This window comes from Erpetoichthys calabaricus, chromosome 3 (assembly GCF_900747795.2).
Source record: "Erpetoichthys calabaricus chromosome 3, fErpCal1.3, whole genome shotgun sequence".
NCBI lineage: Eukaryota > Metazoa > Chordata > Cladistia > Polypteriformes > Polypteridae > Erpetoichthys > Erpetoichthys calabaricus.
Genome location: NC_041396.2, coordinates 49,562,584 through 49,587,324, shown reverse-complemented (window position 1 = coordinate 49,587,324; position 24,741 = coordinate 49,562,584). Strand labels below are relative to the sequence as shown.

Below are 24,741 nucleotides of genomic sequence, written 5' to 3'. Positions count from 1 at the left end.
TATTTGATATTTGTACTTTAGTCTTCACACATTATACACTTCACATCAAAATTTTGACATTATTACTATAACATGAAAAAAGTTTGTGTTTTAGTTATGTGTTCAACATTTCTTGCCTTGCATTTCCTGTCATCCTACATTTACACAGATCATTGTAGACATGGAACACACATGAAATGTATGTATTCTAAATAACGATGTATTATTTACCCTATACTATTACAGACACCTCACTCCCAAATAAACAAACTTCAGATGTGAGAATTTTGTGTCTGACCCCAGTGTGGGATTGGTGAGCAGGCCACCTGCTACCAGTGCTAATTGACAAATTTGTAAAATGAAGGCACTGATGAGGAAGTGAGAGGGAATTTAAGGTGGCCTGATATTACTTTTATTTTCATAGGTTTCAGTGATTCTAGTGTTAAATAACACTTTCTTGACAGACTACGGATAAGAACATTTTGCATGATAACTAATGTATTTCCTCATATAAATTTGTCAATTAAATTCTTACAATAACAAATAATATGTATAAATATGCCAACACATATAGACCATACTGTCTTACCCACTCCTTTCGTCGACTATGTAACGTAAAATCATAGACAGGAACTTTCACACTCTTTCCTTTCTTTAGCTTCCGCAGAACAGTGATCAGCAATTCAAAATCAAACGCATCAGGATGGTCAAAGTTATACTCATTCTTGGCAGCCAGCTCCTGTTCCTCTTTACTGAGTACCTGGCAAAATATATCATATAAAATAAAAAAAAAGTATATGCAAACATGGGTCAAAAAACTCAACTATGACAATGAACAAGTTAAAGTAAGAACACAAATACATATAAAATGTAACTGACAAAAACATAAATATCAGGCATAAACATAAAATATATTTAGTGTGTATTTAATTGTGTATTAATAATATGCTTATTTCCTTATCAGTCATGGGTCACCAAGATATGTATAATGTACTAAAGACACAAACTTAGATGTTCCAGCTTGGCAATATGGAAACACACAAGAAATTCAAATATGAGTTCAGGTCAAAATCAATATTACTAATATCTTAAAGCTGTTGTGCTGTGTGACGCCTATCGCGCATGCGGGTGACCCTCAAAAACTTGTCTTCTGATGGGGTTGTGACTTTGGGTCGGCCAGATCTCTTCCTATCAGCATTTCATCCATTTTTCAATTGTCTTTGGATTGTGTTGGCCACCATACTCACTAACACTTTATTATTTTTTTTTTTTTTTTTGCAGTTTCTCTGAATGAAAGTCCTAAACTGTGGTAAAGTTGGGTCTGTGGCTGATTTTCATTTTAAATAAAATCATTGCACTCACAGCTGGGGGATAGCCTTGTAGCGTGTCAAGAACGGTTCCTGTGCTCAACATGGGCAGTCCTGCAATTAAGTACAGATTGAGAGGACAGCAGTTGCTTAAGTCTCTCCAGCTGAACAAGCAATGGGTGAGCGGAGAAAGATTTGTAAGGAGTTGGGCTCAGCTTGTTTCACCCAGTGACTGGTGGTTTTTATTCCCGTTTTTAGCCTTGTTTTAATTACTTGGATTTTCCCTGTTTTTATGGATTATTTATTTATGGAAATATGGAGCACTGCACTTTCTTTTTGGACACTGTTAAGTTCTGATTTCTTTTTAATAAAAACACTGAACACTTCTCCACCATCCTGTTGCCTACAGTGTTTTGTTCCCACCTACCAGCTAATCTGGTTACATTATTGACAGTGTTGGGTTCAAGAGGCTCCCAAATTTGGAAGAGGGAGCATGGAGCAGGACCCGCACCGTCACATACACTAGTAAGGGTAATAATACTTGGTCTAATTTAATTTGTTAATTGCCATTACTACTGGAATGTTGTCCAAGTAGTACTTCAGAGGGTGTAGTAACAAAGTTTGCTCCAACTCTGCTTTAAGACAGACAGGCAGCCAGAAAAGTTAGGACACCTGAGCCAATTGTCTGCTTCAACTTGAAAGGCTTAATCTACTTTAATTGCTGCGGAATATCTGTAGGTTATAACCTATTAGTTGTTCCCCAAAGAAGGCCTATTTGTAATATTCTGAAATTTTTTTTTTTTCAGTTTTAACTTAAACTTTAAATTTAAACCTCTGGTTTACTACTTCTCCATTTTAGGTCATTCAATGCATTTCAACTGATTATATTTGAAGAAAATTTGGAAAACTGAGGTGTTCTAAAACAGGCATGTCAAACTCACTACCATTGGTGGGCTGCTTCGACTGCCATACGTGCGTCAGCGGGCCGCACTATAACAAATACTATTATACTATTATACAAAGTTACTGTAGCTTTCTTTCCAATACTGAAAACTTTAAAAAAAAATGTAACACTTAAAGTTTAAAGAAAAGCAATTTATTTCCATACAGTCTCCATACAACAGTGTAGAATTAGAGTCTTAGCCTCTTAGCTAGGTCTTTATTATATTATATTCATTATATTATATTCATTGCTTATATAGGAGCCTTACAGTGTGAGATTTATTTCTTTTGTCCCGACACTTGGCATCTCTTGCTAGTAACCAGTTCGTCAATATCAGGCTTGAAATCTTGTGCAGCTGCAACTTTTATGAGGGATGAAAGGTGCTCGACGGTAAGTCTTGAGCGATGTAGGGTTTTGGTAGCTTTCATTAACGAAAACAATTGCTCACAAAGGTAAGTGCTTCCGAACATTGACAGTACTCTCGATGCCAACTTACGGATCTGCACATACGAGGGTGGCAGGTAAGCATACAAGCCTGGCACACCAACTTCGTTGTATTTTGCCTTCAGAATAGAATCTGACTGCACTTCAATCAATTCCATTTGGATATTCTCAGGCGCATTCTCAACGTTGTAAGAGAACAGCGCAATGCACTGTTTGTGTGAACTGAAATCACGAAAATGCTCAGTGAATTCATTGCTCAGTAATTCAAGTTGGAAAACAAATCCTCCAAAATTCTAATTTTACTTTACTAAGTTTACTTCAAAGTTTACATTGTAAAATAAGCCGATATGCAAAAAGCCACCTGACCTACAATAATTTTACAAACTCAAAATCACAAAAATATGTTAATAAACAACTCACCAACTTCTCGCGTCCACTTCAGATCTTCAGTTGTAGTCTGCATTAACTGTTCGTTACAATACTAGCACAAAATTACATGAAACTAGAGCAAAAAAAACGTGAAAATATGCGGGCTATTACAACTTGTGATGGTCAGTTCTGCCCAGTGGCCAGTCTCAGCAGCCCAGTCAGTAGTGTAGACTTAGCAGGGGTGGCTCTAGGCTCGTGGCGGCCCTGAGCAGGGAAAGAATCAGTGGTCCCTTCGCCTGGCAATGTCAATACGGTATCCTATGCACGGCGGATGGCCACATCCGTTGCGGACACTGCATAGCCGCCTCGTGGTCATGACAGGCTTCTATATACGCGTGTCCGTAACTTGAAAACCAAGTGGCGGCCCATGATATTCTCATTACGGCAGAATGTTATAATACTACATATAGCTTACTGCTCCGACTCTAGCGACATTTGTAAATACAGCGTACTAATTAACAAGAAACACAATGTTTTTCGGCCACATTGCCGTCAGCTGTGTCATTATTTTCATCAATATATATTGGCGTGGCAGCCCCTGGGATTTGGCGGCACTGTGCAGGTGCACAGTTTGCACATGCCTAAGGCCGCCCCTGCTGCTGCAGCCAAGCACTTCAGTTGTGACGCTGCGGCTCATTAACTTTGGTCAAGGCTCGTGGCTATACTAGCAGATGACGTACCGTAATGCCATGGGAAAACGCGCTTTTGTCAGAAGGCAGAAGTAAGAAAAGTCAATAACTAACACCGAAGATGCAGAATGATTCAATCACAAACGATAGTAATCATTTTGTACAAGTTCAGTGCTAACTAGGATCTGTCATGCGGGCCGCACAGATTTCTGTTGCTGGCCGCATGCGGCCCAGGGGCCGTGTGTTTGACATGCCTGTTCTAAAACATCTGACCAGTAGTGTATGAACAGCTCTTCTACACAATTTTCAGTTTCCCTTCCCACTTAATATCATGAACCTCAAGAGGACAGTCATGAGTGAATGCTATTGGACCAGGAAATTAACACATTTCTTGTAAAATTCCAAGTAAGTGAATGCTATTATACTCCTAGAATATATTAAAAAGAAGTTAACTATTGTATGGACTAATGATAAAACTAACCACAGTTAGTGTCAATACACATTTTTCTAATAGCTACTGGAATAAAATTATATACTTTAAAAAGCTTAACTTTTGTTGGTGCCATTGCCAAGGTTATTATGGTTTCCCTTCACAGTGCACTTTTTAGTTTATTTCGCAAAGATATTTCTACTTTATTTTTATATACATTGCATTCATAAAGTATTCAGACCCCTTTATTTTTTTCACATGTTGCTTATATTGCAGCCATGTGCTAAAATCATTTAAATTCACTTTTTCTCCACATCAAACAATACTCAAGTGATATTTCAGTTTACTAAAAAGTTTGCAAAAATGTCTGAAATCTTCTTTTTGCTTTGTCATTCTAGGGCACTGAGTGTTGCTTGATGTGGGGGGAAATAAATTTAAGAGTTTTAGGCTAACATAAAAAAGTAAACTCTTTTGAGAAATCTAAAGCCAAAATCCAATACACTATAAACAAGACAGAAACTGATGAAATTTTAGATACTGTCATGTTGTTTTGAAAATTATTATTCTGTGGAAAAATTCTAATTATTAAAAATCCATCCAATAGAAATAAAAATCATGTTTGGTATTAACATGTAAAGAGCAGGGATTCAATCCATTGTGGCTTTTGGTGCCGACGCTACACTATAAAGGCGCCGTCAGAGAATGAATTTGTTTATGTAAATAGAAAGTATTTCCACTCTATTATTGTGCTACTCTATAGTCCACAGAAAGTATGTTGCGTTGTGCAAGCATGTAGTGTGCTGCATAATGTGGCACACAATCGTGGCTTGCCTGTACCGGAAGAAATGCATTATGATGAACCTGACACAGACCCACCAAATGATCACCCAAATTGGACAGCATTACAACTTTGTCTGGATATAATTAGCAGAATGTGAAAATAGGTAATCAAATGCAGCATTTATTTTTCAACCAATTCATTTAATTTGTGGTCAATATCATATAGTACAGCCCTTATATTCTTTAGTTCATTGGCCACATCTCTTACAGCATCCACTATTGCATTTTGTGACTTCAGAATAGCGTCTGTCAGCACACAGCCAAATGGTCGCCCAGTGGTTTCCAAGGCAGAGGTGTGTGTGTGGCCATGACCCGAAGAAGTGTTGGGCATACGAGCCCATCACTATGTGGATATACGTTCTCGGCATGGGGGTCAGCTTTTGTAATATTGTCTAAGACAGAATAAACAGACGGAGGGTTGCAACTTACATTTTCATAGATAGATAGATAGATACTTTATTAATCCCAAGGGGAAATTCACATACAATTCACATGCTGACTTTGATATCTGACCAACTCTTTTTTATTTTGTGACTTTCTCAACTTGAACTTTAGAGTGTCTCTGCCATGCTATATCATTTTCTTTTTCTTGCTTATAGCACTGTTTAAGCCAAAAAATAGTACATTTTGTAGCGTACTTTCGTCAGTGTGTGGAACTTCCCGTATGCACAGCTTTATGCATCTGGATTTTTTGTGCATACACACATTTCCAGTTTTGTCCATATGCCACGTTTTACTATGAATTCTACACACTTCATTATACATGAGACCCTGGAACTTAAATAAAGTTAAAAAATAAAACTTTTATAATTAATTTCTTCCTTGCTTGAGAATGACTTCCCATTGTAATTTTCATGAAATGAGACTTGCAAAGCTATTCAGTTATAATACTTTAGGAAAATAATATAACAACAAGGCAAACTTCATTATAATGAGTGACCATTATGGATAACAGGTGAATGTGTCCCAAGACAAGACACTTGTATAGCATGATTCCCTATGCATAAAGCCTATCCTCATTTGTTTAATGCTTGCTTTACCTCATCATCATCAGAAAGGTATCAGAGCACAGGGGAGAAAAACCAACAATTTCACAAATGACCACATATGATTCCACACAGTGGCTGATGTAGAAACAAATCAATGGCAGTACTCTGTTTTTGGTCTTCCTAGTGATATTGTTCAAATTTAACAAAAGTTCATAATCAACTTTTCCTGCCCTCAGAGTTTTGACCATGCTATTATATGTAAATTACTGTACATCGAAGAGATGGTGGAGGGGCAAGAGTATGGATGAATGTGGGGGAACCCCCTTGGAGCACTGGATGTTTGGTTGGGCGGAGCAATGTTTTATTAAATGGAAGCCTGTTAAACCCAGGACATTTTGATATTCTTCAGTTATTTATTGGGAGGCACAGCCTGAAATCAGGATTGTGCTTGTCACTGAGACATTTGGTCTCCCTACTAAATTATACAGATAGTGAAATAGTGAAACATGGTAATCTGCATACAGTGGTGTGAAAAACTATTTGCCCCCTTCCTGATTTCTTATTCTTTTGCATGTTTGTCACACAAAATGTTTCTGATCATCAAACACATTTAACCATTAGTCAAATATAACACAAGTAAACACAAAATGCAGTTTGTAAATGGTGGTTTTTATTATTTAGGGAGAAAAAAAAATCCAAACCTACATGGCCCTGTGTGAAAAAGTAATTGCCCCCTGAACCTAATAACTGGTTGGGCCACCCTTAGCAGCAATAACTGCAATCAAGCGTTTGCGATAACTTGCAATGAGTCTATTACAGCGCTCTGGAGGAATTTTGGCCCACTCATCTTTGCAAAATTGTTGTAATTCAGCTTTATTTGAGGGTTTTCTAGCATGAACCGCCTTTTTAAGGTCATGCCATAGCATCTCAATTGGATTCAGGTCAGGACTTTGACTAGGCCACTCCAAAGTCTTCATTTTGTTTTTCTTCAGCCATTCAGAGGTGGATTTGCTGGTGTGTTTTGGGTCATTGTCCTGTTGCAGCACCCAAGATCGCTTCAGCTTGAGTTGACGAACAGATGGCCGGACATTCTCCTTCAGGATTTTTTGGTAGACAGTAGAATTCATGGTTCCATCTATCACAGCAAGCCTTCCAGGTCCTGAAGCAGCAAAACAACCCCATACCATCACACTACCACCACCATATTTTACTGTTGGTATGATGTTCTTTTTCTGAAATGCTGTGTTCCTTTTACGCCAGATGTAACGGGACATTTGCCTTCCAAAAAGTTCAACTTTTGTCTCATCAGTCCACAAGGTATTTTCTCAAAAGTCTTGGCAATCATTGAGATGTTTCTTAGCAAAATTGAGACGAGCCCTAATGTTCTTTTTGCTTAACAGTGGTTTGCGTCTTGGAAATCTGCCATGCAGGCCGTTTTTGCCCAGTCTCTTTCTTATGGTGGAGTCGTGAACACTGACCTTAATTGAGGCAAGTGAGGCCTGCAGTTCTTTAGACGTTGTCCTGGGGTCTTTTGTGACCTCTCAGATGAGTCGTCTCTGCGCTCTTGGGGTAATTTTGGTCGGCCGGCCACTCCTGGGAAGGTTCACCACTGTTCCATGTTTTTGCCATTTGTGGATAATGGCTCTCACTGTGGTTCGCTGGAGTCCCAAAGCTTTAGAAATGGCTTTATAACCTTTACCAGACTGATAGATCTCAATTACTTCTGTTCTCATTTGTTCCTGAATTTCTTTGGATCTTGGCATGATGTCTAGCTTTTGAGGTGCTTTTGGTCTACTTCTCTGTGTCAGGCAGCTCCTATTTAAGTGATTTCTTGATTGAAACAGGTATGGCAGTAATCAGGCCTGGGGGTGGCTACGGAAATTGAACTCAGGTGTGATACACCACAGTTAGGTTATTTTTTAACAAGGGGGCAATTACTTTTTCACACAGGGCCATGTAGGTTTGGATTTTTTTTCTCCCTAAATAATAAAAACCATCATTTAAAAACTGCATTTTGTGTTTACTTGTGTTATATTTGACTAATGGTTAAATGTGTTTGATGATCAGAAACATTTTGTGTGACAAACATGCAAAAGAATAAGAAATCAGGAAGGGGGCAAATAGTTTTTCACACCACTGTATAAAGGTGCTGTGATGTGGGTTTAGTATAAGGTATGTCTAGACAACCTTTTGTTTTTCTTTCTTTCTTTGTTCTTGATAAACTTTATTAATCCCAAAAGGGGAAATTACCTTTTCGCATTACCTTTGGTACTCAGAGTGCAGGGTCTTGCGTGCATGTTACACTTTTACAATTACAAAGATTATTTAACTTACCTGTTATGACTTAAAGCATCGGGGGAACCGAGGTGCTGATGCACTATTTCTCTTCTGCTGGTGCACAAGCTACTGGGAAGACTTCATAAAGCAGAAACAATTTGCTGATGCCAGTGCCAACAACTTCCTACCCATGCACACGCTCTTTTGGTGTTTCAATAACTTTTTTTCAATAACTTTAATTTACTGAGGATCTTTTTTGTGTCATTAGTGGATAATCAAGGTAAAAAACTAGGAAATATACAAAATATATAAGTTGGTGTAACCACTTTCAAACCAAAATTGAAACAGTAAACTAATTCGTAGTTGAAGTCACACAGAACATTTTTCTGTTTTGAGACAGGCAAGCACGCAAATTCACCAATGCTTTTCAAAGGGACATTATGAAATATTAAAACTGTGTACAACACAATCTCAAGAATGGTCTCAACAAATTTCCATGAAGAGCAAGTGAGCCTCATTTCAACAAAACTGGTCCAAGCGAGACGAGTTATGTCATATGGACAGATAGACAGACAGACACCTAAAAAGAATAAAGTTACAGTGGGAAAGGGATATTAAGAGATCTCATAAATTCTTTAATGAAACTGAACATGTTGATCTGTCTTGGTAATTACAAAAGAAGTAAGCGATTTGCAAACAGCGAAGTATGTACTTAATTTACCTTGTAAAATGAATCCATGGATAGAAGAACTACCCAGGGCACATCCAATGCTTCAATAATCTTGTTTGCCACTGTAGTTTTTCCAGAAGCACTGCCACCACAAAGGCCTGAAATAAAATGAGATAAAAAATATTTATTGTCTGTTTATTGAAGAATCTTTTGTTTAGATAATCCATGCTCCCCCTGCCCATCATTCTACAACATTATTATAATTTTGTGCTATGCATTCTAACAAGATATACTTTCCTCCTTGGATTCTATGGCTCCCAGTATTTCCAATGTCTTTCCATACACAGTGATTTTACATTACTTGCCTGGACTGAAATTGTGTAGATCATGAGTAGCTATTATTATCATTGTTATTTGTTAGTTTTCATCTAAATATTCACATCTTTTACCTAGAACATTTTTAGTAAAGAATAAAAACAAATATTGTTTTGGATTATATAATAAAATTCAAGAAACAAGTCCTCAGAGTATCAAGGAGACATAAGCAACTCAGAAATTTGAAAATCACAGCACAGTGGCAAAGACACAGGAAAGAAAGGTTAAACAAAAAACAACTAGTAAAAACAATCCACCACTATAGTTTTATTTGACCATAAAACCAAAAGAGAACAGGTTTATTTCAGTGCTCATGGTATTATTATGTTCATTATACTACTTTTTTCTTTACCATCTTCAGATCATAACTTTGTCAAAATTAAACAATTGTGAAGTCTGTCTTGTGCTACAAATGTACAGCAACATGTCTTGCTGAGTGACGGGGCTGAGAGAATGTGCTTCGTGCCCAGAAGGTTGAGTGATTTAAGGCTTATATACCAGTTATAAGTACTAGATTGAAAACAAGACGGTAGTACTGATGGTTCCCTTTTATAGGATGCAGCTACTAGTGATTTTGGCGGCTCTCATATTTAAATAACAGCTGACCAAGAACGGCTAGGATTGTAAAAAATTTTTTTTATTTTTGCTGTTGCCATTTGTTATTACAGCCACTGCAACAGTTACCATAAGCATTAAAAAAGCATGTGTAAATGTAAAACGTAACACCCAAAATCGTTAATCTAACTTAGAATGTTTACTCATTTTGAATATGAATATTCACACCAGTTGTTGGCTGTTTTGACTGCCATATCCAAAAGACAGCAGGCATTCCAAAACATGGTGATGATTTTGGTGGCAGAGTTGTATTTTATTTTTAGTATGTCAGTTCTGGTGCAACAATAACTTTGGTTAATCAATTTAAAATCTAATGATGAGAACCCATCAATAGGTAATTTCTTAAATAAATTTTAACTTGTCGTATTGTAGGTAGCGGATACCTTTGACCTATTACAAAATCTCACTATCAATTTAAGAAATCCTTTTAAAAATACAAGCAGAAGCAAAATAAGAACAGGTTACAATTACCATCAGATACTACAATGTAAAGGTAAGGATGCAATTACATTAAAAAAAAAACTGGCAGGACAGTAGATCTTTTAATTTGCTTGAAAAAGAACACACTGCACAAAATATAAGATTCATTGACATCACCTGCAGCAAGCTCAAATGTACCAAAATAAAAAAATTAAAAATCAGAACACTTATGTTAAAATATTTGCTATATGGGACAACAAACTGAGGAAAATGTTTGCATATGTTCCAGTCTAGTAATTATTGTTTGGATTATATTGTGAAAACATGCTACCATACCAAATGGAGCATGACTTATATAAAGTACACTGTCACTGTAGTATCAGACTTGAGGAAAAGGAGCCATTTTACTTTTTTTATACGCTATATGACTGGATAATTGATGTTGTGGCTTTATAGAGTAAAACATCTCTCGTCAAACTAAAATAACCACTCATCATATTATACAATGAATAAAGTTATCACACTGAAAAACTACATGACACATTACAAAATGGTGACATAGAGGGTTACTCTTGACCAATAATCTGTCCAATTATACTAATTCAACAGTAAATAGTAGGAGTAGTGGCAGTATTGTTCACTGGTGCATATTCTCAGTCCTTACCTCTTGTGGGTACAGATAATCAAATTATTCTGGGGCAGATTATCAAGATGCTAATCTCTTTAGTGGATTCTTTGAAAGATATTTACATCATTATGGGTTTAACATTGTTAACTGCATTTAAACACAATGTAAAAAAGTGTTTTGTTTTACTATTTTAGGTACTTATTTCATGCATTTCTTTATTCATTCTAATATCCTTCTCTTGTGTCTGCCCTTAATACAACTTCATTATTATATATCTCAAGGGATTCTGCCAGTTTCAAGAAATATTGTAGTGCAGCTAAGGTCATAAGGATGGGGTTTATTGGAATACAGTAATCAGCTGGGAAACAACCAAGTGTGAAATTGTAACCTGTCAGCTATGTTCACTGAGAGGTAATGGACTGCGTACTAATGATAATGGACACTGTCCCCATGGTACTTTTCACATTAAAAGGCGTTACACTATCTGGCTGAAGTTGCTTCTGCAATGTGGGCTGCAAGCCTAATTTAATTCAAAAAAGGTGAAACAAATACTGTATTTAATTAAAAACAGCAAAAATTCAACTGGATTACCAAACACACATTAAAAACTATGTTTGTAATGAATAAGGTGTAATTAGATAATCTTCTAAACCTATTGAGAGTGCTGCATCAACACAACACATTTGGCACCTAGTTTAATCTCAAACATGAAAATATATTCTCTATTCAAATGTATCATTTCCAATTAGTAAGTTAATTTTCCTATATAGAATTGTTGACCAGGGTAAAACAGCTGAAGTTAACTTCATCTGTCCATCTACGTACAGTGCCATGAAAAAGAATTTGTTTCTAATCTTCAGACAATAAAACAAATTTAAATAATAACAGGAGAAAAACACCTATAAAATTGCAGGCCTCTCTCAGCATTCATGATTACACCATGAGAAAGACACTGGGCAAAATGGTATCCTTGGAACAGTTGTAAGGCAAAACCAACTGCTAAACAAAAGGGACATAAAGGCACATCTAACAATTGCCAAAAAAAACATGATTTCACCCAAAACTTTAAAGGTAAAATAGTCTGTTGACTGAGGAGTCAAAGAGAAACATTTTGAAAGACAAAGGTCTTGATACTGTACATCTGACATAAAGTTAATATAGCTTTCCACAATAAGAACACCATGCCCACAGTCAAACATGGTGGTGGTACTATGTATGAGGTTGCTTGGCTGCTTCATAGCCTGGGCAACTTGCCATGATTGAGGAAAGCATAAATTCAGTTCTATAACAAAAAGTACTGAAGAGGAATGTCCAGTCATCAGCCCATGATCTGAAGCTCAAGCACAATTGGGTAACGCATGCAGGACAACAATATGAAGCACAAGAGCAAGTCCTCCAGTGAATGGATGAAAGGAAAAAAAAATTAAGGTTTTAGAGAGGCCTAATCAAAGTTCTGACTTGAACATCACTGAAATTTTGTTTTGGGAACTTAAAACTGGCAATTAGATGTTGAAAAGCTTCAAATGTGGCTGAATTAAAACAATTCTGCAAAGTAGAATGGGCCAACATTTCTCCACAGAGATGTCAAAGACTATGACTGCAGCTGTTGTCGTTAAAGATGGCAAAACCAAGTTTTACATTTAGGGGGCAGTTACTTTTTCACATGGGTGATACAGGCGTTGCTGAACCCTTTTCCTTGAATAAATCATACGATCATTTAAAAACTGTTTATACTTTGTTTACTCTGGTTGTCTTTTGTATTATACTAAACCAGTTATGTTATCCATTGTCACACAGGACATTTTTATATGAATGGGCCTCAGTTATAGTGCCATTTGGTAACTGGAATATCAGAAGTACTATGTAACTAGCTACTGTTCTGTATACACTACTTGTATATTTTTTATACCAGGGGTTAACATTATTAGTTCACTTGAGCTGCTTACTGCTGAAAATGCTACATATAGTCCATCTTGGTGTTGGAGTGGAACAGACTACAGCAGAACTCTGTATTAAATTTGAATTTGGTAATGTTCCAAAGGGAATTTAAAGTTGATTCATTCAAAGCAAAAACTACTAAAATTCCAGACTGTCCATTAGTATCAAAACCTAAAATTAGTACTGTCTGAGTATACACTTAATTTGAATAAATTTCTATCAACAAAAAAAAAAAAGTTACTAATTTCTTTCATTCACTCAAAAGCACTGTCCCATTTTCCTCTTATTGAATTCTGATAAACAGCATCTTTATCAGCTATAGAAAAAATTGGTGTTTCATTAATCATGGCTTGGCTCCATCAGTTAATTTGTCTTTTTTTTCTATCTTTTTATTTCTTCTCTTTTAACTTGACAAAGAGCTTTGTGGTGATCATTGATTGGCTTCTTCAAAAACAAAAGGCTATGCAGTAATATATATATATATATATAAAATAATTATTTGCATTTATATAGCGCTTTTCGCACTATGTACTCTTATGTGTGTGAATCACTACGTGCTTCTTAAATGGGCTTTCTGTTACACCACCAGCACACAGGATACATTCATGATGTTGCAGCTGTCAGAACAATTTAAATACTAAGATTTATACTTGATATTATTTTCATGATGATAGAAATTAAAGCATGTATAAAACATTGAGGCATGGTGGTGCGGTGGTAGCAACGAACTGGCGCCCCTTCCAGAGATTGTTCCGGTCTCCTGTAAGATGCTTGCTGTACCGTGCATGACCCTCAATAAAATAATTTATTGCAGCAGTACTGTCTCTTTCAAACGTACTAACCCCCGATTGATGTCCTTCCTTTTCTTTCTCCAAATAACCAATCACCACATAATCAGCTGATTAATAAATGTCAAGCCATCTGTAAGCTTAGAACGTTGATTCTTCAAAACTTTTTGGGAACACTGAAATATCCTTTGTACTACATGTTTAATTATTCCATCCATCTATTTATCCAGGGTTGCACCAGTCCCAGCAAACATACAGCACGAGGCAGGAACAATCCCTTAACTTTCAAATTTCTCCATCACTCTCTGTCACTCAATCAACTTCCTTTTGTTATGAATACCACTGCTTAAACCAACATCGCTACTGCTGTGCCACCAAGTCCTTGCATGCTTAATCATTAACAATATACATTATTTAAATGAAGTTAAAAATGTATCTGTATAATGTAATATATATGCTTTACTGCATTTCATCCTAAAAATGATATCAAGAGCTCCAAGAATATAGCGCCTAGAAATCTAAATCAACTTAGAAACCAGTCATCATCATCTGTAAATACACGCTCTCTTTTATTGAATTGAATTTATTTATTGTTACTGTATGGTACAATGAGATTCAATATGCAAATCCTCCACTTACTACTTACTTTCCTATAAAATGGCAAAAATAACAACAACAACAATAATAATAATAGGATAAAAAAGCAGCGAAAAATATACAATATGAAAGCACAAGTGGCTCAGGTTGTACAATATTACAACTGTAATGCAAGTTTACAGTGAGGCAATTGTACTTGTAAGTACAAACAGTTCTACCAGGAGCAGTTGATGGACTGATTGAGTGCGTTCAGAGCTCTTGGGAGGAAACCGTTTCTGAACCACGAGGTCCCTACAGGAAATGCTCTGAAGCGTTTGCCGAATGGGTGAAATTCAAATAGACTGTGCCCATGGCTGAGGCAGCGTGTGCTAGAAACTGTATCCCGATATTTCTCCCGATCTTGACACAATCTGCTGTAGAGCTTTCCAATCAGCTGCTGTACAGCTGTGATTCCACGCTCAAATACAGTGGATTAAAATACTCTGAGTGGTGCACTGAGAGTAACAACACTAAAGTGGCCATGGTATTTGGAATAGTTTGGCCATTCGGTACACCATTATATGGTTAGAGGTTGAATACAATCCGATGCCATAAACTAAAAAACAATATGCGGTTAATTTCAGTGTATTTGATAAAGCCGCATCAGGGATGTGAATCTAAAAAAAATAAAGGGAAACCACACAGGAATAGTAGCACTGCTTTGACGCTGGGTGCCGCCAGTTTGCAAAACCGAGCCAAAAACTTGTATACGCAGTGGTTTGAGCTGGCATGACAATGTGCATGGCTTTACAGCAAGTTTAGTTTTTATACATCGTGATATATGTTCATATGTTCGTACGCCCCGTTTATACATGAGGCCGCTGATCACATGGTTTTAAATATCTATAGCAACCAGCTGGATTAAAAATAGGCTGATACTTTAGATTTCTGTTACTGGATTGCAAGCAGCACACTCTTTTCTGTTTAACTGTGCGACTGAGTCCTAAAATGCACTGGAGTAGCACATTTGCTTCTTGCCTTACACCCAGTGCTACTGTGAAAATCACTGCATGTAACCCTGAACTGGGAGGATTATATTTATCCCACATCACATGCAGGATTAAATATGTACTTGTAACTTTTATTCAGTTCTTTTTATTTGATTCCATGCTTCGTATGTGCTTAACTTCTTCCTTACTAACTATCACCAGATAGCCACAGCACACTTGTGCAAAATGTTAAACTGACAGCAGCATGCAGCATCCTAAAAAGGCATATTGTGGTGAAGTAACACAGGATTTTTATTATAAAACTTCCATAGTAAAACTTATCTTTTTTTTTTTTTTTTTTTTTTAAAGTAAAACTGGTATTTTTATTTTAATAAAATAATTACTGTGTTAATTTACTTATTACTTTAAAAATTGTTTTTTAGAACCGGTTTCATTGTAAATTTTCACATTTGGCTTACGTATACCTCAACTATGAGAGACAAAATGAGAAAAAAAAATCCAGAAAATCACATTGTCTGATTTTTGAAAAATTTATTTGGAAATTGTGGTGGAAAAAAAAGTATTTGGTCAATAACAAAAGTTCATCTCAATACTTTGTTATATACCCTTTGTTGGCAATGACAGAGGTCAAACGTTTTCTGTAAGTCTTTACACGGTTTTCACACACTGTTGCTGGTATTTTGGCCCATTCCTCCATGCAGATCTCCTCTAGAGCAGTGATGTTTTGGGGCTGTCGCTGGGCAACACGGACTTTCAACTCCCATCAAAGATTTTCTATGGGGTTGAGATCTGGAGACTGGCTAGGCCACTCCAGGACCTCGAAATGCTTCTTACGAAGCCACTCCTTCGTTACCCAGGCGGTGTGTTTGGGATCATTGTCATACTGAAAGACCCAGCCACGTTTCATCTTCAATGCCCTTGCTGATGGAAGGAGGTTTTCACTCAAAATCTGACGATATATGGCCCCATTCATTCTTTCCTTTACACGGATCAGTCGTCCTGGTCCCTTTGCAGAAAAACAGCCCCAAAGCATGATGTTTCCACCCCCATGCTTTACAGTAGGTATGGTGTTCTTAGAATGCTGAGTTGCATCCGTTCTCCTCCAAACACGACGAGTAGAGTTTTTACCAAAAAGTTCTATTTTGGTTTCATCTGACCATATGACATTCTCCCAATCCTCTTCTGGATCATCCGAATGCTCTCTAGCAAACTTCAGACGGGCCTGCACATGTACTGGCTTAAGCAGGGGTACACGTCTGGCACTGCAGGATTTGAGTCCCTGGTGGCGTAGTGTGTTACTGATGGTAGCCTTTGTTACTTTGGTTCCAGCTCTCTGCAGGTCATTCACTAGGTCCCCCCGTGTGGATCTGGGATTTTTGCTCACCGTTCTTGTGATCATTTTGACCCCACGGGGTGAGATCTTGCGTGGAGCCCCAGATCGAGGGAGATTATCAGTGGTCTTGTATGTCTTCCATTTTTAATAATTGCTCCCACAGTTGATTTCTTCACACCAAGCTGCTTACCTATTGCAGATGCAGTCTTCCCAGCCAGGTGCAGGTCTACAATTTTGTTTCTGGTGTCCTTTGACAGCTCTTTGGTCTTGGCCATAGTGGAGTTTGGAGTGTGACTGTTTGAGGTTGTGGACAGGTGTCTTTTATTTTGCGAACGAGTTCAAACAGGTGCCATTAATACAGGTAACGAGTGGAGGACAGAGGAGTCTCTTACAGAAGAAGTTACAGGTCTGTGAGAGCCAGAAATCTTGCTTGTTTGTAGGTGACCAAATACTTATTTTCCACCATAATTTGCAAATAAATTCTTTAAAATCAGACAATGTGATTTTCTGGATTTTTTTATAATTTTGTCTCTCATAGTTGAGGTATACACCTATGATGAAAATTACAGGCCTCTCTCATCTTTTTAAGAGGGAGAACTTGCACAATTGGTGGCTAACTAAATACTTTTTTGCCCCACTGTATGTACTTTAATGTTAATTTCGAGCAATTAAATATTTTGGACTGCCAATATTTTCTGAAATTTGTTTGCATTATTTTTCAACAAATCACAAGTCTTCAAAAAATTTGTTAAGAGGTGAAATTGCACAGCCTGTACATATTTTAATACTATGCAGAAACACACACCAAAATCACATTCATTCTTAAGAAATTACATGATTACCTATTACAAAAGCTTCTTTAAATGTTGTTCCTGTCACATTATACCAGGGTGGTCTTCCAGCTGTGTAGATTGTTCTCTTACTGGTTCTCAATAGTGGTGGTTCTGTTTTACTTTGGCTGGTTGTTCTCTTCCGTGGAGAAAGAGAGGGTGTCAGGTTACATCTAGGGAAAAGATTATCTAAAGAATCTTCTCCACTACCACTGTAAAAATAAAAAGCATATGTCAGAGATTAGGATCTAGGATCTGCTCATATTAAAAAAAATAAATAAAAAAAAGCTAAAATGTTGCAAATTCATTAAATCCAGGATCCTGCTCAGAATCTTCAATTCTTCATACATAACACATTTATCCATGGTAAAACTATATATTTTTTTCATTTCATACATCATTCTGTTCTGCCAGTATATGTGCTGACATAATCTGAAATGAAGTAAAAAATACAACTACAGTATGTCTCAGAAGAGTTGCTAATGAAGATCTCTGAAAGATTACTTGAAGTACCATCCTGTAGAATTTGGTGTTAGACTGCTTGACGTGGAGAGGCATACTCTGTTGGTGCAAACCCTTGTTTTTTGAGGCTTGTGACCTTTTTTTGAGATTTCTGAATTGGTAGCATTTTGGAGGTTCAATGTTATTTGACCAAGAACAGCTCATAGTTTAAATGTGTTGGTAAATGCTATAAAACAAAAAAAAACTTTACACAGATAGATAGATACTTTATTAATCCCAAAGGGAAATTCACATACTCCAGCAGCACCTTACTGATACAAAAAAAAAACAATATTAAATTAAAGATTGATAATAATGCAGGTAAAAACAGACAATAACTTTATATAATGTTAACGTTTACCCCCCCGGGTGGAATTGAAGAGTCGCATAGTTTAGGGGAGGAACGATCTTCTCAGTCTGTCAGTGGAGCAGGACAGTGACAGCAGTCTGTCGCTGAAGCTGCTCCTCTGTCTGGAGAGTGGATGCAGTGGATTTTCCATAATTGATAGGAGCCTGCTGAGCGCCCGTCGCTCTGCCACAGATGTTAAACTGTCTAGCTCCATGCCAACAATAGAGCCTGCCTTCCTCACCAGTTTGTCCAGGCGTGAGGTGTCTTTCTTCTTAATGCTGCTTCCCCAGCACACCACCGCGTAGAAGAGGGCGCTCGCCACAACCGTCTGATAGAACATCTGCAGCATCTTATTGCAGATGTTGAAGGACGCCAGCCTTCTAAGGAAGTATAACTGGCTCTGTCCTTTCTTACACAGAACATCAGTATTGGCAGTCCAGTCTAAGTTATCATCCAGTTGCACTCCCAGGTATTTATAGGTCTGCACCATCTGCACACAGTCACCTCTGATGATCACGGGGTCCATGAGGGGTCTGGGCCTCCTAAATTGGAGAATACAAATGAATCCTACATTGGAGAATCTATGCAATAACCACCTTTTTGTCTACCCTAGCAGAGGTTATGGCTCTTTCTTTAACTTTGCAGTCAGATGCATTAAATAGTGAACTGGGGTTGCTTTGGCCTGTTACTGAAACAAAAACTCTACAGTTTCAAACTGGTTTAAAAGCTGTTAAATATGTGGTGCATATTAACAGATAAAGATATGGCACAAATGTGCCATTGGAAGAGGGCTACATTACAGAGATTTTTTTTACTTTAGGAGCATGTCACTGTTCATGGCTTCCTCTCGTTAAACCCTTTAAGTCACATAACCTGGAACATTTTTGGTTTTGTCATCCAATAAATGTTCTGGTTTTCCTTGTTTCCATATCCCACACTGACTTGAGAATTTTACATTTTGAGAGTGTTCAAACATACAGTCCCACGTAAATGTGGTGGAATTCTGAACATTTTTTCGGCCACCGAAGATAAGAATGAGATCCAAAAAATACTTAATACTGCTCCTACACTTTTCATGCTGATTCTTGGGAACCCTGCAACAGATTGTCTCAGCAAAAGAGTCTGTTGTGAATTTTCCGGTCTCAGACAGTCTCAGCAAGCGTGTTAGCATGACATTATACACATAGCCGAATTCTGAATCAGTGCTTCGCCAAGCATCCGTGTGCATACTGTTCCGAGTTTCATAGCACTTCTATCATCATCTATCATCTCATTTTTAAATAAAATATTTTTTGCAGTTTAAGAAGCAATGTTTTTTTAATACATGTATTGTCAAGCTTTGGTCACAGTGTTGCATGAAAGACAGGAAGGCGAGTCCAGGGTTTCAAGGAAAATGCAGATACTTTATTACTGTATAGAGAAGGCAGGAACAGTCTCAAGACTTCATTCAGAATAGGAGCTCTTAGAAGCCACGGCACGGGCTCCCATTTTCAGATTTGAAGAACTCAGAATCACTACTGTGGCAGAAGCCATCTGGAGAAGACAGATCAGGAGAGTGTGAGGAAGAGCAGATCAAAGTCCAGTATTAAATGATAAACATTGTGCGACAAGCACAATATGCAGTAACCCTGATCCTGCAGAGGACAACAATTGCTTTGCCCTTGGTATACTGTTTACCAGACACAGCAGAGCAGCTACGGAGCTGTCCTTGAGCAGCTGCTGTTGTACATGGTGAATCGTGGGTGTCCCCGTCACAATACTATACAAATTTTCCCCATATTCAAGTATAACGAAATTTCCATTATTATTAAGAAATATTTTTATGGTCCCATCAGTTTTGTTATAACGGGATTCCACCTGTATATTTATCTTTGTATGTTTATTGAATTAATTCCTTTTTACATAATTTTTTAATAATATGCTTGCAACTATATATTTAAGACACAAGTAATAATGTCAATGGGTTAACCAAAAAAAGAGCATAAACAGGTTAACTGGAAAAAACATAAACAAAGTAACTCAGCCAATATCTGAGGACAAATTATAACTGTTCCTGAAAACTGCATTAAGATTGTTTGCACTGTGCTTACTTCCTGGTAGCTGGCCAGAACTGGAGTTAGCTAGGCTCAACAGACTCCCTCAAAATTTTTGTTCAAACAGAAATGTTAGAAAGCACACTTTTACAAAATGAAGAAGCCAATTGTCAACTTTCTTTCATCAATGCTGGAGTCTTTCACATTAGCATAAGCGCATCTTAAATTTTGGCTAGTGCGATACTGTGCACCTTACCTGGCAATTGTTTGGTTTTATTTAAAAAGTAACTTACCATTATGTTTTTTAAATTTTGCTTTGAATGTCATTTATTGAGAACATAATCAGATGTCTTTTTGATCACAGAAGTTGCTGATGACCTGTTCATTGTTGGAGTATGAAAGCGTACTTGTCTATCTTGTGTAAGAGCAAGTGCTGCATTAAGAACTTTTCTGATCTTTGTTCATCACAAGATAAGTTTAAATATCAAGATAAAATGTTTTACTGATTAAAAAAAAAAGAACTTTAGGAAAACTACTTCAGGCCATTAAGCAACCTTTAGGTTTTTTTTGCTTCTTCAAAATAATAATAAGAAATCACTGCTTTGTTTACTAACTCCTAACTGAACACTGAAGGTTTATTCTTTATCTAGAAAAAATAAATTAAAACATCTTGCAAGCAAAATCCAAATATGTTTCCAAGACCAGTTACTTGCAAAGTGGCAAAGTTCCCATGATTTCATTTTAAGGCACAATAATATATCAAAAGGCGAGTACATACAGAAGCAAACCAGACACATCTATTGTTGCAGATCCGATACATTCAAATTGTCTTTCCAAAATGATAAAGGGTCTGGGCACTGGTGGCCTTTTTATGGCTAAGCAGTTTGAAAAATTGATATTTTTGGCAGGACGCGGATATCATTAGAGAGAAATATAGCTGATGACCTTAACAAAAAATGAAATCTTGCATCTGCTGTTAAACCTTCTTTTAAGTTTTTCGTGTCAGCACTTTTAAAAATGAAAGTACATGTGGGTGTATTTACTGGATTATACTGGGTCATACTGCAAACCTTACAATACTGCATGTAATATATAAAGTTGACAGGCACTTTCACTAAATATAACATTTATATTTAACATTTAATGTGAATAATTCACAAGACACTACTCAATGCTCTTGTCGATTTAACGAATCATGCAAGTCATTTGCAAAATAATATTTTCTTAAATTAGCTTTCTCTACACCAAGTAGTCAAAAATACTTACTTTAACTAAGTGGACTGTGGCACACTGCTACTCAAGCTTTTTTATTTAATGGAAGGTTATGTTGGGCGGCATGGTGGCACAGTGGTAGCGCTGCTGCCTCACAGTAAGGAGACCTGGATTTGCTTCCTGGGTCCCCTCTACATGGAGTTTGCATGTTCTCCCCGTGTCTGCGTGGGTTTCCTCCCACAGTCCAAAGACATGCAGGTTAGGTGCATTGGCGATCCTAAATTGTCCCTAGTGTGTGCTGGGTGTGTGGGTGTGTGTGTGTGTGTGTGTGTCCTGCAGTGGGCTGGCGCCCTCCCCGGGATTTGCTCCTGCCTTGCGCCATGTGTTGGCTGGGATTGGCTCCAACAGACCCCCATGACCCTGTGTTAGCATATAGCGGGTTGGATAATAGATGGATGGATGGAGGGTTATGTTTTGTAATATATTGATATGTTAAATGGTATGCCATAAATGTAAAATATAAATTGTTAGCTTCTGCCTCATTTACCACAAATACAGCATAACATCCCTTAGTAATAAAAAAGAAAACAAAAAATTATTTTTTTTTTATGCACCTCCACACCATTCTGCAAACAGCAACATTTCTTAATTAGCTCCATGTGCTTTTTAGCTGCAGTTTTGCATCTGTGCTTCATAAAAGGCAACACACTATATCAACAGTTACTACCAATTCAGCTGGAATGGAAATGGATGAGTTCATCTCTGATCATCAGTATGATCTTACTGATGACCAAGTGAAACCACAACACAGGAAAATCTGCGGGACCACACAGAGTTAGTCCTCGAGTTCTTAAGGACTGTACTGACCAGCTTTGTGGTATTCCCTATCACCTGTTCAGTCTGTCACTTAGGCTGCAAAAGTGCAGCTGCTGTGGAAAACATTGTTCCAGTTCCAAAGAAGGTAGGCGCCTCTTTACCTAATGACTAAAGACCATTGGCACTTATATCTTACAGCATGAAGATGGTCTGGGACTACACACTACTTTTGTGATAAATCACTTGTACGAAATACAGTTTGCCTGATGGACTAAGAATGGGGTGGAAGATGCAGTTATATCTCCTCCACAATTGCTTATTTCCATCTGGACAAATCTGGCAGCAATGTTACAATGATGTTTTTATTTTCTCCAGTGCCTTCAATTCCATCCAACTATTCTTGTTGTGGGGTAAGCTCAGAGATATGCAAGCGGATGAGCTTCAATACATTAATATAATCTCTCACTGTGACTGCCAAGTCAGCAGTTTATTTAATTTTTTTTTTTTAGTTTTCTATCTTTTTGGACATTCTAGTGTGTATTTGAGAGAGGGTTGTTGTCTGCTGTAATATTTATTGATTGAGCTTTTTTAACAAGATAGATAGCTTAATTGTCACAAAGAAGAAATTTATCTACTGTATTATGTCTGAGAATGTAATTTCAAACCTAAAAGCTTTCTAATGCAACACAGTCATTTTAAGCAGTGTATGGATTTGTAGCCTGTATAGCTACAAACAATGCTGAAAATGTAGGTGAATAATGTAAAAAAGAATTAAAAACAGAAATCTTTGTAAAACAGTAAAAATTTGATCATAAAGATAAATGTTCTAACCTTAAATGGCAAAGTAAAACTTGGAAAAGTGAAAAAATGCATTTAGGGAGACCACCAACTTCACAATTTTAGGTTTTTAAGAGGCTGGGTAAGAAAAGGGAAGGGGAAATCTCCTGTGCTAGTCACTTGAATCATTGCATAATTTAGAACTGAACAATTGCCATCTCGTGCATATACATTATTCCAGTCTTTATAATAACTTGCACAAAAAAAAAAACAGGAAAGGAGAAGACATCAATCGAGAGTCCAACTGTGACATTGATTGATAGCTGAATAAAGTGATAGATAACCTAGTTAAATAAAAGAAAATAAATAAAACAGCTAACCTATGTTAAATAAATGAATAAATACATAAAACACAGACTCTATATAGTTTGGCCATTACAACAGCATGTGCTGAGCCAGGCAGTACAGGCATCATGTTCCCTCAGGGATGGCCGAGACTGACATGTTAATAGGATTGTCGCTGCTTTGTCCCAAGTAAGAACAAAAAGAATCCTAAATGTACCAACAGTATTCAAACTTGCTCCCGGTCCCAAGCCCGGATACATAGCTAGGATTAGTGTCAGAATAGGCGTCCGGCTGTAAAACCTTTGCCAAAACCTTAAAACATGGAATTCATCCAATCTGCCTCGGAAATTCAACATCTGAATACTATGGAAAAGCTATAAAGGTTGTGTGACTAAAATAAGCTTACTAAGTATACCAACGCCGAACAATACGCCTTTAATGTAGTACGTCAAACTAGCAAACCGTGTTCTAATCCATCCATCCATTCATTAATTAATTTATTTTCTAACGTGCTGCTCGAAAAATATTGCTACCACACGGGTTTGCTGCTTTGTTTCCTCTCTCTCTCTCTCACTCCTTATATGTATAACCACGTATCCTTATCACGTTAATATAGTCTTTCTTTATAAGGGTATCTCCACGACTTTTCTGTCTTAGCAATATCTGGCTGCTGAACTAATGAACACTTCGTAAATGCATTCAGATATTTGAACGAAATTAACTAGTACCTAAAACAACATTATAAAAATCCTCATTTCACGCTTATGCTAATGACATCTACTTTAAATATTGTAAAAGTACACAAAATTGTGATGTTGAATATCGTGAAAAAATAACCGTCAGATCATCCGTTTCTAACATGTGCGCCGGGTAGACGGCCTGGACTCACGTTTTCCTTTACATATAATGTTTCATTAATCTGATCGTCACGAACACTGTCAGCCGTACCTACATACCTGTCAGACCTCGAAAACGATCTATCTTCATCTCCTTCTCCTTTATTGTTTTGCACCTCTGCATCCATAATTTCTGATGCCATAGTTTAGGTCCCGAAGAGATGGTTATGGTGGAAAGAAAGGAAGAATATTTTCAGCGTTGAGCATACTGGGAAATGTATTTCTTTAATCCTAAATACTGATACTCTCTGGAAACAACAAGGGATACATTCTGAACTACAAATCCCAGAAGCCTATTTTTGAAAACTGTAGTACGTAATGTACAGCGTGCTGCAACCCGCGCTTGCCAGCCAACCGGCCCC

General features: G+C 37.2%; 2 protein-coding genes across 6 annotated transcripts in view; one reads left to right on the top strand and one right to left on the bottom strand.

Annotated features, from left to right (window-relative positions):
* Positions 1-24,589, bottom strand: part of si:ch211-243j20.2 (uridine-cytidine kinase-like 1) — a 242,853-nt gene extending 218,264 nt beyond the window's left edge. For 4 of the 5 annotated variants that reach the window (XM_051925491.1, XM_051925487.1, XM_051925490.1 and 1 more), the window contains exons 1-4: positions 24,440-24,589; positions 17,463-17,662; positions 8,989-9,095; positions 569-739 (exon numbers count right to left, since the gene is read on the bottom strand). In XM_051925491.1, coding sequence (XP_051781451.1) covers positions 569-739; positions 8,989-9,095; positions 17,463-17,662; positions 24,440-24,522 — 561 coding nt within the window. In that variant the 5' untranslated portion in view covers positions 24,523-24,589. The remainder of the gene's footprint in view (positions 1-568; positions 740-8,988; positions 9,096-17,462; positions 17,663-24,439) is intronic. The other variant, XM_051925489.1, reaches the window with a different exon arrangement.
* Positions 1-24,741, top strand: part of slc30a2 (solute carrier family 30 member 2) — a 293,279-nt gene that overhangs the window by 114,006 nt on the left and 154,532 nt on the right. The window lies entirely within an intron of this gene.